Raw genomic sequence first — 17,312 nt, 5'->3', positions numbered from 1 at the left:
TGTTGAAATGATTGTCAAATCTTAATTTCTCTTTCACTTGGCTTAACAGTTAGCAACATGATTTGGTTGAGAATATTTGAGCAAAATTTGGAGGATACAATTAATCATTTTCCCTTTTCATGGATTGTACTTCTATTTTATTATGCTGCACTTTGTTGAAATGATTGTCAAATCTTAATTTCTCTTTCACTTGGCTTAACAGTTAGCAACATGATTTGGTTGAGAATATTTGAGCAAAATTTGGAGGATACAATTAATCATTTTCCCTTTTCATGGATTGTACTTCTATTTTATTATGTTTAAAATTTTATGAAATGTAATAATTTTATAAACATATATCTTAATATGCAATAATTTCATATTCTACTTTATTTTTTTTTTAATTTAAAAAAAAAAAAATTAAGAGACTCAATATTAGAACCCACCATTAGGAAAATTCCTAATTTTTAATTATGCTTCCCAAAATTCTTATTCAACTTAAAGTACATCATATATTAATTCAAAATTATAAGAGCCCTAAAAATATAACTCCCATTGGAGTTGCCCTAGTATCATATTAGTAAAGATCCATATTCAATTCAAAACCAATTGCCAAATCAGTTGAGGGATCCACAAATCTTATTTTTTATTTATTTATATCTTAAAACAGACCACGAGAATCTTTATTTCCTCTCGCCCAATCAAAAACCCTGGAATTGTAATTTTTTTTCGCTCTCGTTCCCCTTCGATTAGCCGCGGTTTCTCCCAGTGTTTAGATTTCGTTGAATTCGTGAGAGGGCTTGAAGAAATCTGTTGTTTGAATTGATCTCTGTCTACTCTGCTCGACAATGAAGAAGCTTGACCTAATAAGGGAGAATCTATACCTAGGCGATATATGCGCGGCTGCTGAGGTTCTCGAGAAAGGTAGCTCTGAGATTTCTCACCTTCTCACAGTGTTTCACTGCCCTTACATGACTGAACTCTACGATAAGTGGCGTAACGCGAAACTAAACTCAAAAGTAATCAAGGAAGTGTATGTTGGTGGTGATCAAGAGGAGTCATTACAAGAAGGGAGAGAGTTTGCGAGTGAGAGCGCCTTGCCATCAGGCAGTCTTTTGTATTCTATTGAGCAAACTGGTAAAGCTCTCAAGTTTACAAGAATGGTTGTGTTTGCTCACGATAAGGAATGGGAGAATCTCCTTGATTTTTTCGATCTCTGCTTGGATTTTATCGATGCTGGCCGCAAAGACAAAGGTGTTTTAGTTCATTGCTTTGCTGGACAATCTCGAAGGTGAGTTTTTTTTTCTTTAACATCTTTATTCTCTGTTTTCCTCTGTTTTCTTTACGTTTATGTTTGAAGCTTTCTCTTTATTTTTTTCCTTCAGTGCTTCTGTGATCATTGCGTATCTGATGAGGACTGAAAAGCTGTCTAGCAAAGGTATGAATTACGATTTTTATAACTAAGAGTGGTACTTGACATGCATATCTCTGATGATTTACCTTACATTGGTTGTATTGTTTTGTTCTGTTTTTACAGACGCTTTGACATCACTCACGCTAGTCCTAATCCTGGCTTCTTAAAACAGGTGCATACCATAGATAGCTTTTATGTTATAGTATAGTTTTGGTTTACACGAGCTTTGCAAAGTTATGTGTATGTTCATGATAACCACTAATGCTTTTTTACATCTTGCAGTTGGATTTGTTTGAGAGAATGAACTTCAAAGTCGACCGTTCCAGCTCTATCTACAAGCACTTCCGTCTAAAAGCTTTAGGTATTGATTTCTTTCTTTCAACCATACTAGCTTTTTAGTTTATGCGTTCCCCCTTTTGGTCATGGATCTGATACAATGAGACTGTGTGTTTGTTTGCCTATATACCAGGTTACTTATATTGCAAGGATAACAAATTTGACAGATTAAAGTTAAGGGCTGATCCGGGATTGTTAAACGAGAGTTGTGGTAGTATGTACCAGTGCAAGAAATGCAGGAGAGTATTGTTGTGTCAGGAGCAAGTAATAGAGCATACTCCAGGTGAGGCTGATTCAGAGTTTGATGACATGTTTAAAAACATGTTTGGAGAGGTTAACAAGAATCCTGGTGAGGTGAACCAGTGTACTTCTATATTTGTAGAGCCTCTCAGTTGGATGAATGAAGGTACTATTTATATAGATACTCTTCACAAGCATATTATGTGTTGGTTTCTTGATTGATCTTAAATCTTAATCATCTCTCTTGTTATATGTCATTTTCAGCTATGGAAGATGATGTGTCGGAAGGGAAGCTATTGTGTCCAAAATGTCAAGCTAAGGTTGGAAGCTTTGACTGGTCGGGAAGTTACTGTAGCTGTGGAAGCAAGATTGTTCCGGCGTTTCAACTTCAGATGAGTAGCGTCGATGTTATCACTGAAGAAGAAGAATGAGAAGTAAAGAGTCTAGGCTTTGATCTTTTAGCGCAGCTATTGCTTCAGCATCGAACCATATCATCATCACTTTAATATGAAAACCATAATTTTGTACTGTTTCTCTTAAACAATTAAGGCTAAACCGGTTAGTTTGAGGGCACTTTTGTATTTTGTCCTCATAAACAAATTGATTGTGGGGCTTTGAAGCCCAGAGTCCATCAAATTGATTAGACGATTCAGTTAATGACACGTGTACGGTCGATCGTTGTCCGATTCACGGAGGTTGTGTTTGATCACTCTGCTGGAGACACGGTATGCTCAGAGTGTGGACTTGTGCTTGAGTCTCACTCCATTTGATGAGACCTCTGAGTGGAGAACTTTCGCTAATGAGACTGGTGACAATGATCCCGTCAGTGTCGGTGGACCAACTAATCCTCTTCTCACCGATGGTGGTCTCACCACCGTCATTTCTAAGCCTAATGGCTCCTCCGGCGACTCTCTCTCTTCTTCTCTTGGTCTGGTTCTAACCCTGATCGTGGCCTCAATTTTGCTTTCAAGACCATTGCCACCATTGCTGATAGGTATGGTTCTATGCCCTTTACTTATAAGGATCAAAATCTTGTTTTGGGAGTTGTGGTCTATGGAAAGCACTAATTTGAGGAGATTGCTGCAAAGTTCTGTTTTTTTAGCTGACATTGTTGCCTCAAAATCCAAACTTTGTTTTGTAAGTGAGAAGTGTGAGAATTAAATTTCAGTTATCCCATCCTGTGAACTCTATTAGTGAAAGCTTAGATCTTTTCTCATGGATTGAAACAACTCTCGTTATCAGGCATCAAGATATGTTTCTTTCTTTGAAATAACTCGCCATAAAGTCAAACAGTTGGGGTTGGAAACAGGACAGTCAGTAGAAATGGGGACTGTACACGCCGGTGACTTTATGGTGAATAACTCGCCATAAAGTCAAACGTTTGGGGTTGGAAACAGGACAGTCAGTAGAAATGGGGACTCTATCACTTGTCATCATTTTCTTGTTTCTCCTTATTCAAGTGATATAGATTCTTACTGTTCAGAGACGGTTTTGCTCCAATCTTGGTATGAGCAACCAAACCGTGAAAGCAGCTCTAGAATCTGTGCACAAGTCGGAGGAGTTTGATATTAGGTAAGTAGCTCATAACCATGTCTCCTTGAACCCTATGTTTCTTATTATCTGAATATATCGTCGTGTGGTTTATGCATTACACTCGGTGTAAACTTCTGCAGGAGGAGTCCCATATCAATCGCAGCAGCTGTTGTTATCTACATCATAACACAGCTTTCCGATGACAAGAAACTGCTTCGAGGTCAGTTTCATGGACATTCCCTTTCGCAAAACAAAAAGATAATCTTTCTAACTGTGAAATTGAGCCTGCCGATATATCAGTAGCAACCGGAGTTGCAGAAGGGACAGTAAGAAACTCATACAAGGATTTGTATCCTCACCTTCCTAAGATAATACCAGCTTGGTACGCCAAAGAGGAAGACCTCAAGAACCTCTCCAAAGCCCTTAGGTCTCATTTATACTTTTTCTTGTCACGTATGAAACATTTTACCACTCATTCAATATGTACGTTGAATTTCAATTGAAATAATATGATTTAGATAGAGGTAACACAAGATTTTAATAAAAGCCCCACTAGAACAAAATTTATGTTTTCAGTTTTTGTTAACTAGTCGTCCAACGGATCTCAATGTGAATAATGCCGTTTCTGGAATTGATAAGATGGTATTTCTGGTTGATCCTTCCATTGACAACAACATCCTCCAGATTTATGTCTACATGTCCTAGTTCCTCCTACATAGAGAGGAAGAAAAGGTATAAGTTGGCATGAGTCTGTCTGCTTGAAAACTGGTTTACAACCAACACGAATGTTTAACTGAGTTTTGTTCAGGCTCAGGTCAGGGTGTGAGATATTTACCTTGGATCGAAAGTGAAAGCCAGTTCCTTTACTCATGACCTCAACGCGCATACTCTCTTTCACTGGCGGCTCCTCGAGTGTAAACTGGAATTCCTCATTCCATCGAGGGTCTCGTGTTTTCTTCAGCATCTGTTCAAGAAACGGTGGTCATTAGAACTCAGATGACATGATGCATTTGAGTTTAGTCTCATCATGACCCAAACAGTTCTGAAGTAGCTTATACGCAAAATGCAGGTTTAGAATGTACCTTTGTTTTCTTCTTTTCTCCTCCCAAGAGAACAACGGCATAAGGGTTCGAGTGTTTCTTCTTGCCTTCGACATCTTTGGCAGATTGGATTGTAACTGAGAGTAGACCGGCTTGACTGAGAAAATCATCGTCTTCTGATGATTTCTCGTCTGTGCTTTCTTTCCTCTGGTACTCATCCTTATTTGCGTTTCTACTCTTAAGGCTTTCTTCTCTGAATGGCACATACCTGAGGTCCAACTCTAACATTCCTCTTTTTTTCTTGTCCACAGAATCCACAACAACATTTGAGTTCTTGATCAGGTCAAGATTAAATGCTTTCTTCTCACCCGTGTTAAGCTTCTGCAAGGGGATCATCTGCATTCCCAATCTGTCGTGCCCTCCGACCTATGGAGATAAAGAGAGCAGCTTCAGTAAGAATAACACAAAATTTTATACTAGAGAAGAAGCCGGATCATGAGATGCATAGACCTTGTCCCAGTCAAAGACTTCAAGTTGAAGGACTTGTGATTTTGGGTCCTTCACGATGAGCTTGAAGTGTTCATTCCATTCTGGGTTTAAGTTCCTCTTCTTTATGGTGGTTTTCTTTGCTGGAAGCTTTTCTCCAGTCAAGCTAAGCTTGACATAAGGGTCTGAAGTTCCCAATAAGTCCTTCTTTAGGAGATTACGAGCTCGAATAATGTTCACATGTAGTAGTCCAACAGGTTTCTTTACATACGCTCTACATCAGAAGTAAACTTATACATCAGAGGAAAGAAACAGAGAGATCTCATGATTTCTAGTTACATTGTTCAAAAGGTTGATCGACACTAACGTTGAAGCATCAAGAATAGGTATCTCAAGCACTTGTGGCCAATGGTACATGCTTGAAACTTGCCTTTTAATAGTTTCCTGCAAAATCATGAGGCAAAGATAAGTTTTTTTGAAAAGATACTGATGAAGGAGCATCTCGTTTGACTATAGATAAACACCATAATCCAACTCCTACCGATAGGAGGATCATCAATGCAGCACCTGAACATATCTGTAGAGACCCGGTATGGACATGAGATCTCCACCAAGCACTTTCAATCCAAAATCAACATGTGGCTGCATAGAGGAATCATGCTGATCAACATGTGGTAAAGCAAGTAACTTTCAAATCAGTTCTGAGTCACTTTTATGTGAGATGTAGCTACCTTTTCCATTAATGAAACTACAACCATTCCAAAACAAGGGAAGGTCGGCAGAAGAGGCTTCAGCGCTACACGAATTGTAGCAAAAAATTGGAGATCTACGAGCTGCAAAGGTAAAAGATGATAAAACTTCGTGTTTATGGAAACGAAGAGTAGTAAAGCTTTGCATTGCTTGTGTTCCATTATCACTCTTACTAACCTGAACTCTAATTCGTAAAGACATCACCTTTAGCACCAAAACAATGTTGGGATTGCCTGCCCACTTTATTGATGGTTCTAACAGAAGCTCCTTCTCGTTGGTCTCATAGAACTTAACACCTGCAGGAGAATTAGAGACAAAATGTCGTGAACCATTAGCAGCACATTGAACATAACTGTAAGAGATCACAAGAACTAAATGGGACCAAGGATTTACCGTGAATTGTTGGTGGAAGCGTTCCAAGACTCAGTTTTTCAAACTCAATAGATTCTATACAGAACTTCCCAATATAATCTGCAAATATAGGTTGTGCAGAACTCCGGATGATCCTGCAAATGGCCTATACAAGAAAAAGAAAACTAAAGCTTTTAAACAGAGTAGCCAAATTTGATGTAAAGCAAATCAGAACAAGAACTAAAAAAACAGAACCTTGTCGAGGTAAGGCCACATGTATGAGAGAAGTCTGTTAAACCAGTCCACCTTAATGTAAAACACACCATCAGTCAGTCAGTCATCGAGCTTAGTTGCTAAAGTCCAACAACATAATCCTTATAAAAAAAATGTGACTCACTCTTTCATAATCTGGATTCTTCATCCATAGTGGAATGTCTGGTAAAAGATCAAGAAGGACACTGATACTAGTCTCAACAAGTGGCCTCGCAGGTGGATACTGCAATGTGTTAAAATCACTAACCAGCAATCAAAACAGTAAAACCAAATTAAAGGCTCAAAATTGATGCCAGCTACATGATAAAAGTAACATGCTTTAATACAAAACTAGGCTCTCAGAGTCAGATTCACCACCATCATGCTTTGTTTGTATATCCTCAAAATCAACAACTGAAATCGATCGACCAGAATCTTTTAAGCTTACCCAGATGATGAAACAAAACAGAACAAGCCTCAAATATAACGAAACAAAAAAAAAGAAAAAAAAAAGAGAAAAGGTTTTACTTTACCTCTTGGTGTTTAGGCTTAGAATAAACCAAGACGAAGAATCCAATGATGAGACCAATAGGGATTCCGATTGCGAAACCAAAGATCCCCAACACACTAGTCAAAAAGCCCATCTTTTTGTTTCTCTCGATGAAGAAGAAGAAGAAGAAAAAGTCAGTATGATTATTATGTGAAAGATGGCAACGAAGGAGAAGGAATCGGGTCCAACACGGTAACGAAGAAGAGAGCCTCTCTCTCTCTCTCTCTCTGTTTCAAACCGCCAAAATTGTGTTTCCGATTAGTATTTTATTTTCTTTTTTGTTTTGTGTTTGTAGAGAGGATCAAAAAATCACGAGATGTGTTTTTATTTACGTAGCCGACGTGAAACATGAATTTTTATTATCCTTTTTCTTGTGTTGTGTGTGTGTGTTTGTGCTTGCCTCTGTGTTCTGTTTGTTGGTTGGCCTAATCAACTTGTGTTTTGATTTTTTTAGCTTTCTTTGGAAATAATAAAAAAGAAGATCATCGGAGTTTAATTACGTTTTATGGTCCCAACTACAATTTGTTGGACTACTATTGGAACTACAAAATTCATATCTACGATTTTATTGGGTGAGTTAAGATACTTACCTTTTAACTTTTCGATATTGGTTTTTTTTTTTTTTTTTTACTGCTGATATTGTTTACATCAGATGATAGAGTTGATATAATTTCTTGTATATACCAAAACATTATCAACGTATCTATGAAAAGATTTACACTGTTTATTTTTGTTTTGTAGAAATTACATAAATAATTAATATATTATTGGGATACATTTTTAATTTGCATTATTATTGTCTAATAAAAATGTCTATTTAATTACATACAATTAAACATAAGAGGTAATTTCGTAATTGGTTTAATTGTAGATTTAATCTTTATTTTGAAGGTAATGTTTTTATTGTTATCTATACTAAGAGATAATCCCAAAAAAATTCTACTTTTTTTTGTGTGTGTATGTTTAGTTCTTTTTTTTTTTTTTGTAACTGAAAGTTTTTTTTATGTACTTTCTTTTCAGTCGCCAAATAAATAAGGAAATTATGAGACTAGTTGTGTTTCGGTCTTTCTATTTTAATTGTTTACTTCTTCTAATTAAAGATTAATCAAAGTCAAAAATACCTTTTTTCCTATGTTACTTTTTAAATATACCCTTTCATGTTGGTCATTTTCAAAAATGCTATTTTCCTATGAATAATATCACTAAATTCTAAACCCTAAACTCCAAATATTAAATCCTAACTCCTCAAAACTATATCCTAAATGTAAGATGAGAACCCAAACCTAAAAAAAAAATCTAAAAATTAATTTAACACATTAAAATTATGTAAAAAAAGATAAAAATGAAAATGTTCAAAAAAAAGCTATTTTTGAAAAGGAATATCCAAAAAGGATATTTTTTAACAAATTCTGTTTAAAAAAATGCATTCAGTTTCGAAATCAACATCACAAAACCCGAACGAAAGCCGGTGCTGTTCAAATCAATATCTGCATGCATTTATATATTATATAGGACAACGACAAATATTCTTAATCGTCTTATATCTTGTTTCTAACGAAACCAAAACAACCTCATATTTCCACGTATTTCTCAGTCGTGACGAAAAAGAATACGCAACACACAAGATACCCAAAACTTAGTTTTGTTTGGAATCATCAATCACAAGACCTCGAAAGACGTTTGACATCACACATCGTTATAAGTAAGTTTCAATAAAATTTGTTTCTCTCGAGTTGATTCATGCATTGGTCATTTTCATTCCACACACGCCAATCGTTATATAATTCATATTTTGACATATGGAATAATATTGGTCGAAATTTCGAATTATCTAAAATTTGTCAACAGAGAACCCTCTAATTTGACCAAGAAAATACCATACAAAAGCTCAGGAACCTTATCGGCTATACAATACCACCTATACGAGATATTTTATTAAACTTCCAAAGATTGTATAATCAACTTGTGTTTTGATTTTTTAGCTTTTTTTGGAAATAAAAAAAAAGAAGATCATCGGAGTTTAATTACTTGTATGGTCCCAACTACAATTTGTTGGACTACTATTGGAACTACAAAATTCATATCTACGATTTTATTGGGTGAGTTAAGATACTACTTACCTTTTTAACTTAGCGTTATATATATTTTTTATACTACAACCTGATATTGTTTAAATCAAATGATAGATTTCTTGTATATACTTAAAACATTATCAACTTATCTATAGAAGATTTAAACTAATATTTCATTTTTATTGTCTAATAAAACGTCTCTTTAAATACAATTAAACATAAGAGGTAATTGGTTTAATTGTAGATTTAATCTTCTATATTTATTTTAAAGGTAATGCTTTTATTTTTATCTACACTTAGAGATAATCCCAAATATTTGTATATAGTAGTATATAAAAAAAATGCATAATAATATGAATAAAAAGAATAGGACTATAATAATATGTATGGGCTTCACGCAGGCCGGAACTAAATTCAAGGCCCAACCGTTTGTTCGTAACTATGGATCCCAAACCAGAATAAATAAGAGAATTAATAACACGCACACACAACAACAACAACAACAACAAAAAAAAAAAAAAAAAAAAAAAAAAAAAAAAANAAAAAAAAAATCTCCAAAACCTAAATTCCTAGATCTGAAATTTTCTTTTTGGATCTCTAGCTAGAATCACCATGGAAGAATCCGCCATCAAAGTAATCTTCTTCTCCTTATGGATTTTCTTCTTACTGGCTCTCTCTTTGATTAATCTCTGCTTCTCTGTAATGGTTTTCTTATCATGAAGTATATATATATATATATATATATATAAATGTAAGAAAAAGTATTATTATATTATGAGGTGAGTAGAAGAATTTCTGATTAGATCTTCTTCTGTACCTTTTTTAGGGTCTGAAAGTGTTTGGTGCAGACGCTCCAAAACCCCGGTAAATTTTTTTTTTTTGGTTCTCTGATCATAGTAGTATTTATTATCACCACCTCTAATCACAATCAAATTGTTGATTAATTAGCGTTTTGACGACGGTTTCCGTTGAGGGATATGACACTTCGCTTCCAAAGTATCTTGCCGAGCTCTCGTTGAGAAAACTTTTCTCTTCATGTGGAGAGATTTTGTTTTGTCGTGTTTCCAGACACTATGGTAGGGGTATCCTCGTCAAGAGGTACTTAAATTTTCTCATTCATGTTTAATAATTAAGTAATGCTACCAACTCAAAAAAATTCTTCATTCTTTTAACTTTTTTTTTTTTTTTGGTATTTGTACTCGATCGTTTAATTTACATCAGTGTTGCCTTCGTGAGGTTCGAGGGAGGAGCTCCGGAAGAAAAGGCGTTGAAACTTAATGGAACTGACTTGGGAGGATGGACTCTAATCGTTAAGCCTGCAACCTGGGATCTTCCTTCTTCTGTTGATCCTATGTCTTTTGCTACTACTGCCGAAGAACAAAGGTACATTTTGATAATTAATATTATCTCTATCTACTAATCCTTTAAGTATCTGTTACATATGTATATGTTTTCTAGCCAGAGAGCTTTTGTCGTGTTACTAATTTGGTTATTTCTCTCCTTGAATCAATCAATCGATCAATCAATATCATTATTATTATTTTAGTTAGGGTCCGCACTAAAGGAATTGACACTTCGCTTCCTAAGATTGATAACCAGATCGCGCTATGTAAACATTTCTCTTCATGTGGAGAGGTCTCGCAGGTTATTGTTATCTGTGATAGGTTTGTGGCTTTTTTCCTTCCTAGCTACAAAATTGTTTTTTTTTCTTTCCCAACTCTCCAAAGTTATATTGAATTCTAACTAACTAACTAACTGAAATTTCCCTCTGTCTCTCATACAGCGGTTTAGCTGACATTTTTATAAAAGGAGAAAGATGTGTAGAAAAGGCGCTGGAACTAAATGGATGTAAAATGGGAAATAGGACTCTTTCTATTGCACTTGTTGTACCCGGCCCCCCGAAAAGAAAGGGCGTCACCAATTCCTGTGGCAAGATGCACCCAAGTACAAATTTGCTCTTTTGCTTATTGATTTTTTTTTTTTTTTTTTTTTGCAAATTAAAACCTCTCATAAATTAGTTTCGTTGTTTATACTTTATATTAGGGTTTTTTATTGACCCTGTTACTAAGAAGATGAAGAAGCCACAGACGGAGTGGGCGAGAGAGATGCTGAAGAGGATGGAGATGAAGATCGAGAGGGACAAGAAGGAGAAGAAGATGGAGAAGTTGATGAAGAGGACGATGAAGATGAAGATTAAGACCGTAGAATCGTAGATGGAGAAGTAGAAGGCTCTCTCTTAGGAGAAGACTAAGCCTCGTTGGTGTTGTTAGCTATGATACAATGCAACCTTTGTTTTCTCTTTTCACTTCGGTTTTTTGTTTAAAAGTAAGCAAGCTCAATAATCATCATCATCTGCCTGCCTTTCTCTGGATGTTATAAATAATTTTACTTATTAAGCTCAATATTTGTTATCTGCTTTTGCACCGTTTTGCTATTACAAATGCAGCCTTTGTTTTCTAATTTTTATTACTTCGGTTTCTCCTTGAAATCACATTCACATGCCCGATGTCATCAAGACAAGACAAAATAAAAACATCTTTACGGAACATTTAATGTTCTATCACTCCTCGTTATTACTTAGTTGCATTCTCTACTTTTTTACTCAAGGATACACGTGTCTAAGTGTGTATTAGAGGATTATCTCATCTACTAAGAACCAAAAAGGCACGAGTAGACCGCGATTATCTCATCAAGTGTGGAATGTTAAAGGATACTGAAGATAAAGACAATCCACATCTACAAATTCAAGGAACATTTTTGCTGACTTAGCTCCCTTCAGTTTGCCCAACATTGAGTTGAAACAGAAGCCAGGAACAACAGATCGGGACGCATGAGTTCTGCAAAGCTCATTACGAGGGCGGTTTTTCCGGTGGTGGTGGCGGTTTCGGTTTCTAACTTGGACATTGAAGAATCATGTAACCTACGACTGAACTTTTCAAACTAGCTATACTCCAAAACACAGTTTACCTTTCTTTCATCAAAAAAAAGTTTTGAGCAATGTTAATCATAATGGTGCATCATTTCGAACTAAAACAAATAACACATAATCAACACTATCTATAACACAAATCCCAAAATACAACAAATATAAAAGCTCTCGTTGCGATTCTTAAAATTTCCAATGTGGAGACTCGAGAAAAGCTCTCTTTCTCTCTCGAGTTATATCCACAGAGAAGAAGAAGCAGCAGCAATGGCTGCCACAGTGGCGATTCTGACCCCAAATCCTTATTGGTGCTATCAGGTCTGATCAAAGTGTTAAGTATCGTGGTTTGGATCTTCATCTTGTGAACAGCTCAAATGTCAGACGATGAACACAAGGTTGTTGGAGTCTTCTTCATCAAAGAGGGTAATTTGGTTCTGATCTTCTTACCCCTCTTCTTGAAGGCTTGCTTCACCTGAAGTCACTTGCAATTCAAGTATATAGAACAGTAAACCCTAAGCCAATTAGTCTAGTAATAACCGTAGGAAAAGAGACAAAACAATACATCCCCCAAGTCTAATCAACTTGTAAATGAAAGTAGCAAACTGCAAACCGAAACTAGGAATATTCAATATCAGGAATCCAAAAAATACAAAAGGAGGCAGAGGACAAGGTTTGATAATGAAAAACAATGGTTTTAGTAATGGCCAAATAAATCAAAATCCTAACGAAGAAGATTGATCTTGGATTTTTGGTAATAGACAGATAGATAAATTAGGAGATTAGAGATCTTGGAGAAACAAAACGCACGAGCTTGTGTAACCCTTTGTATTTTTACCTTTTGAAACTCAAATGAGATATTTTAAAAAGATGAAAACAGTAACGTTGATAAAAAGTACTCAAGTATGTGTGCTGGATCACGCCGCCTAGAGGAATACAGTGGTAAAAATATTAAACAATATGAATATACTAGGCATATACAAAAAAATGACCTCTAATATGTATACGTGACTTTTGTTATTTAGACCTTGTTTATCGGGGGTTCAAGGTGGAGTTTTAAAAGAAAAAAAAAGAAAAAAAATAAATCAGAAAATGAAAAAAAATCAAGAGCTCCTTTTATATAGTAACCCCAATTTCCATATAAGAGCTGTGACGTGTCAATTAATTGTTGGGTAAACCTTTTAATTGAGAAAAAAAAAAATTTGGTCGATTGATTTATTTTTCTTCCTCTTCCTCTCTCTCTCGAGAGTCTCTCTTCTTCTTCTTCTTCTTCAATCAGTTATACCTTATTTTCGAGTCTCTCTTCTTCTTCTTCTTCTCTCTATTCATCATTGTTGTTAGCTAATACACAATAATGTTGACTTTAATTGTTCATCTTTTTGTATATATAGTCCGATTCTCTAAAAGGGTTTTAGGACTTTCTTCTTTTACAGCACAAAGAAAAGTTTGAATCTTTTTTCCTTTTACTCATCTCTGTTCTATGTTCTTTTGCTTTCTCATTCTTGAGTTGATTTGTGATTTCTGTTTGGGTTTCACTTTAGCCTGCAGGGGTTTAAGCTGAAGTTGCTTTGACTTTATTAAGTTTTGTTTGTTATGGAAACTTGCTTCTGAAAATTGTCAAGCGTTTTAGTGCTTATGTTCACATCTGGCCACCAAAAGAACGGTTGCAGATTCCATCACGGTTTCAGCTTCGGACAGTTTTGTTCTAGTCCAAGAACAAGAAACATCGCAGGAGGATGACTTTGTTGTCGTAGACCATGCTGCTTCTACTACTACCGCAAACACTCTGGCCTGCAACAAAGAATCAGAGTCTGAACAAATGAAGATTGATTCTGAGTCTGATTCAGATGAAACAGAATATGAAACTGATCCGGGGGAGGGTGATGCTGTTGCTGTTGCTGTTGACACAAACCAAGAGGCATTCGAGTCTAAAGTCTCTGCTAGTGATAATGTGAGTATGGTAGACTCGGTCACAACAGTTCTGATAGCTGATGAATCAAAAGAAGTCGACGAGATAGCTTCTGAGGAGGAACTTGAAGTAGACAGCGATGAATGGTCCGAGTATGAGATAGACGAGGTCGAGTTGGAAGAAAACAGTTGCGGATCTGAGGAATCGATTGATATTGAATCAGAAGAGGCTCCTCTCTCAGATAAGAAGACTCCAGCTTCTTCTTCTTCGTCAACTCTTGCTGCTGGTAATGAGACAAAAACTCCGTTGTCTCCACCTGAAGCAGAACCAATCGGAGAGAGCAACAAGAAGAATAAGGAGGATGCTGTGGAGATGGATCTTAACATCAATGAAGAGGGGGCGAGGCTAACATCATGTCTCTTTGTATATATCCCTTGAGACGATGTTACTGTGGTTGTTGTTGGTGACCCTGACGAGTTGTATGTATCTGAAACAGGAAATCATGTACAAGAAACTGCTCTACGCTATCAATGAAGGGCAAGGATCGTTTGACCTCTCATAAGCAGCAGATCGCTCCGTTTCTTTTCCCCTCTCTGTACATTACATGGGAAGACTGATTTTGATTCTCTGCTTTTTGGGTTTTTATGATCTGACAAAAGCCGAAGATGCCCCAAAAGCCAGGTGACTGCTCTTGGTGAAACCTTTGTTCTCCCGGAGACTTTTTTAGCGGAGGGACATAGGGTTGTGACTTGTGATGTAAATTTTGTCTTTGCAGGCTCTGCAGAAGGCGCCATTACTGTATGTAGATAAAGAAAGATGATAGGCTTTTTTTTTCTTTTTTTTCTTCTCAAGTTTTTTTTTAATAGAATTTTTATCTTTTAACTTTTCTCCTCTCTGTAAAAGATCGATCACATCATTTTGATCGAAACTCAAGTTTAATTCAGCATCAGCAAAAAACTAGAATATGGACGGCACTTTGAATATGTTAAACACTGAGTTTATATAAAGTTTATAAGTTTAATTATATAAGGTCCGATAATAAAATAGAACAGTTTGATTAATCAAGGTCCGATTATAAAATAGAACAGTTTGATTATAAAATAGAATAGTTTGATCAGTATTAAAATTAATCCTTCTCTCCATTTATGAATTATGAATTGTACTTCTATTGTAATATGTATTAATGCAATATTTTCTAATTTTATAAAATTTTAAATGTTTACACATTTATACCGCTTCTATTCTATTTAAAATTTTTAAATTTAAAAATTCAATATTTTAAAAAATAAGAGACCCAAAATTAGAACTTATCAATGGAAGAGAAAATTTTATCTAAGAGATCATGAGTTCTTATATTCAAAACAATACACAAATAATTCATAAAAAAGATTAAGAACCCCCTTATAACATCCTGCCGATAATTATGCTCTTACTCTCCTCCTCAACATTGACTCTCCCAAAGGAGTTTCTTGTGATATTTTATTCTAAGACCGTCCTCATTGGTTTTGTTTCTTAAATCATTTTTTAATACTATAAAAGAAGGTATCAAATAAAAAACGTTTCCAACATTTCTTATATTAGAAACGTCCGTTTGATTTGTTGAAAAATGTTACTTATTTTATTATTATTTTGGTCTAACGAAAATTTGAAGAAACTCATTACAAACACCAATAAGAATAGTCTAAGGTTCTCCGAGAACAAAGTCTGTGTAGCTTCCATAATACAGTACAAAAGTTAAACTGCAAACGAGAAAGAAAAACAAAACAAAAAAAAGTAGTTAAACCAGAAATAAATGAAAAAGGAGAAAGTGACACATGTCTTTTGCAGGCAGTACAAAAGCATCGCAGATTCCAGTACCAATATAATTTGAATTTGCTTTTTCTTTTTATAAAATATTTGAATTAACTTATTTTCTTTTACTGTATGTTATAAAACAACGTAACTTGTGATTGGTGTAAAGAATGGGTTTTTCCAGAAAAGGCTTTGAAATCCGACCAAAAAGAAAAAAGCCGACAAAAAAAAAATGTACTTCATCTCCGCTTTATGTTGTTTACTCCTTGTGTGTAACCTTAACACATGATAGGGGGACCCAGGCCATATATATGAGTTACTCTTCAGGCCGTACTGACTGACTATATACGAATCTAGCAAAATCCAGACAAGTTATTGTAGTATTTTTAGTGCTAGATTTTTTTTTGATATGATAGGGATATATATACATGTAACGACAGTTCGGTCGGCGTTGAGTTGAGGATAGATAATAATTGTCAAAGTACTTAGCAGCTAACCATACACGTGACCTCTCTTGAGTTTACCGTTGAAAGTATTACTTTCCACTTGCATATTTTTGAACATGCATGGGCCTCTGTATCATGCATGGCGTACTAACAGTCTAATTAATACTGTCAAATTATTTTCAAAAAAAAAAAATTAATACTGTCAACACCCAAAAATGGCCAATTAGTTTTTTAAACCATTTTCTCCATTTGAACACTGAATGTAGAATGCTAATCTTCGTTGTTGTTAATCATATACTGCTAATTGGCAGAAAATGCAATTTTTTTGAATAAATATTAAATATTGTAAGCAACTTAATGATCAAAAGAGTTTGTAATATAATGGTTATTCGGTTGAATATAAATATGTTTCCTTTAAACTCATGTCGATATACCAGTAACTCTAATTTGTGATACCGAAAGAAAAATCAATTGTTGTATGAGACATTCGATTTAATTTATCGCTATACTTACATTTCTCAAAAGTAGTACTATATATTACTTGCAGCAAATTATTTGTTTGTTTTTGTCACAATACCAAACAATGAGCACATGAAAAATACAGAAATGATAGTATGATCGCCGAGTAAGAAGAGAGGATATTGTTTTAGAGGGTCATCAAGCTCTTGTCAACCAAAAAATAGAAGAAGAAGAGTTTTCTCCGTTAGTATTATTATTTCTATATTTTCTGTATTTCTATATTTATCATTTAATAATAAGGTTTACTACATATAACGCGGCCTATCCATCAAACCAATGTATGTATGTATAAGGAGAATTTATACTTTAACAATTTAAGTTTTACTAATTACTAAGTACTTGTGCGGTGGTGGATACAAAACATGATATGCAATTTAATTTTTATCGACACATTTGTAAACTAAATTGATATATTGAATTTATAAAGTTGGTTATAGAAAAATTCTTTATTAATGATCATTTTATTATGTGAACTTTAACATAAAAGTGAACTTTCATAAAAGTAAATAGATTGGTTTGTGTAATAAAAAATATATATATATATATATATATATATATTTTGTGTATAATAAAATATTTATTTAGCTTCTATATGTTTTCATTGTATATATAAGTGCTGTAGAATAAAATAATATATTTATCAAACCACAATATAATAATATATTTTTATAGTTCACATAGAAGCCTCTTTGTTCAAAATACAAAACAAATCTATCTATATATA

At 34.7% G+C, this 17,312-nt stretch overlaps 4 protein-coding genes and 1 long non-coding RNA gene across 9 annotated transcripts; 4 read left to right on the top strand and 1 right to left on the bottom strand.

Annotated features, from left to right (window-relative positions):
* LOC104709948 (probable dual specificity protein phosphatase DDB_G0269404) lies at positions 828–1,443 on the top strand. Its single transcript, XM_019228847.1, has 2 exons — positions 828–1,270; positions 1,365–1,443. The coding sequence occupies exons 1-2, from the start codon at positions 828–830 to the stop codon at positions 1,441–1,443; spliced, it is 522 nt and encodes a 173-aa protein (XP_019084392.1).
* On the top strand, positions 1,946–2,400 carry LOC109125984 (probable inactive dual specificity protein phosphatase-like At4g18593). Its single transcript, XM_019228846.1, has 2 exons — positions 1,946–2,135; positions 2,234–2,400. The coding sequence occupies exons 1-2, from the start codon at positions 1,946–1,948 to the stop codon at positions 2,398–2,400; spliced, it is 357 nt and encodes a 118-aa protein (XP_019084391.1).
* On the top strand, positions 2,664–4,048 carry LOC104709947. The gene is made up of 3 exons (XR_002033067.1): positions 2,664–2,963; positions 3,212–3,541; positions 3,643–4,048. It is a non-coding gene; the product is annotated as an uncharacterized LOC104709947 (long non-coding RNA).
* LOC104708700 (synaptotagmin-3) lies at positions 3,985–7,377 on the bottom strand. 4 transcript variants are annotated; one of them, XM_019228981.1, is made up of 13 exons: positions 6,915–7,377; positions 6,760–6,795; positions 6,527–6,625; positions 6,385–6,435; positions 6,172–6,295; positions 5,956–6,074; positions 5,760–5,861; positions 5,596–5,670; positions 5,396–5,472; positions 5,053–5,302; positions 4,585–4,968; positions 4,338–4,466; positions 3,985–4,213 (listed from the first exon to the last, which is right to left on the bottom strand). In XM_019228981.1, exons 1-13 carry the CDS (start codon positions 7,023–7,025, stop codon positions 4,085–4,087), a joined length of 1,686 nt encoding a protein of 561 aa, XP_019084526.1. In that variant the 5' UTR covers positions 7,026–7,377; the 3' UTR covers positions 3,985–4,084. The 4 variants fall into 4 exon arrangements, with proteins under 4 accessions (XP_019084526.1, XP_019084527.1, XP_010423611.1 ...); XM_010425309.2 differs by lacking the exon at positions 6,760–6,795 and having other exon boundaries at positions 4,085–4,213; positions 6,915–7,376; XM_010425311.2 differs by lacking the exon at positions 6,760–6,795 and having other exon boundaries at positions 4,085–4,213; positions 6,527–6,644; positions 6,915–7,027.
* Positions 9,532–11,458, top strand: LOC104708698 (nucleolin 1-like). 2 transcript variants are annotated; one of them, XM_010425306.1, is made up of 7 exons: positions 9,532–9,636; positions 9,830–9,867; positions 9,952–10,101; positions 10,225–10,386; positions 10,554–10,667; positions 10,787–10,947; positions 11,047–11,458. In XM_010425306.1, exons 1-7 carry the CDS (start codon positions 9,616–9,618, stop codon positions 11,214–11,216), a joined length of 816 nt encoding a protein of 271 aa, XP_010423608.1. In that variant the 5' UTR covers positions 9,532–9,615; the 3' UTR covers positions 11,217–11,458. The 2 variants fall into 2 exon arrangements, with proteins under 2 accessions (XP_010423608.1, XP_010423609.1); XM_010425307.1 differs by lacking the exon at positions 10,554–10,667.

Source organism: Camelina sativa, chromosome 8 (genome assembly GCF_000633955.1).
Source record: "Camelina sativa cultivar DH55 chromosome 8, Cs, whole genome shotgun sequence".
NCBI classification, from domain to species: Eukaryota; Viridiplantae; Streptophyta; class Magnoliopsida; order Brassicales; family Brassicaceae; genus Camelina; species Camelina sativa.
The sequence above is the reverse complement of the archived record's forward strand: the minus strand, read 5'-3'. Positions and strand labels throughout refer to the sequence as shown.

Bases quoted from the DNA above. Each gene is read 5' to 3' on its own strand.
- LOC104709948 (XM_019228847.1), top strand. From the start codon at position 828: ATGAAGAAGCTTGACCTAATAAGGGAGAATCTATACCTAGGCGATATA. The intron at 1,271-1,364 runs GTGAGTTTTTTT...TTTTTCCTTCAG, and splicing joins TTTGCTGGACAATCTCGAAG to TGCTTCTGTGATCATTGCGT.
- LOC109125984 (XM_019228846.1), top strand. From the start codon at position 1,946: ATGTACCAGTGCAAGAAATGCAGGAGAGTATTGTTGTGTCAGGAGCAA. The intron at 2,136-2,233 runs GTACTATTTATA...TGTCATTTTCAG, and splicing joins TCTCAGTTGGATGAATGAAG to CTATGGAAGATGATGTGTCG.
- LOC104708700 (XM_019228981.1), bottom strand. From the start codon at position 7,025: ATGGGCTTTTTGACTAGTGTGTTGGGGATCTTTGGTTTCGCAATCGGA. The intron at 5,671-5,759 runs GTAGCTACATCT...TCCTCTATGCAG, and splicing joins TAGTTTCATTAATGGAAAAG to CCACATGTTGATTTTGGATT. The intron at 4,969-5,052 runs GTCTATGCATCT...TTATCTCCATAG, and splicing joins AAGTCTTTGACTGGGACAAG to GTCGGAGGGCACGACAGATT.
- LOC104708698 (XM_010425306.1), top strand. From the start codon at position 9,616: ATGGAAGAATCCGCCATCAAA. The intron at 9,637-9,829 runs GTAATCTTCTTC...TACCTTTTTTAG, and splicing joins TGGAAGAATCCGCCATCAAA to GGTCTGAAAGTGTTTGGTGC. The intron at 10,948-11,046 runs GTACAAATTTGC...ACTTTATATTAG, and splicing joins CTGTGGCAAGATGCACCCAA to GGTTTTTTATTGACCCTGTT.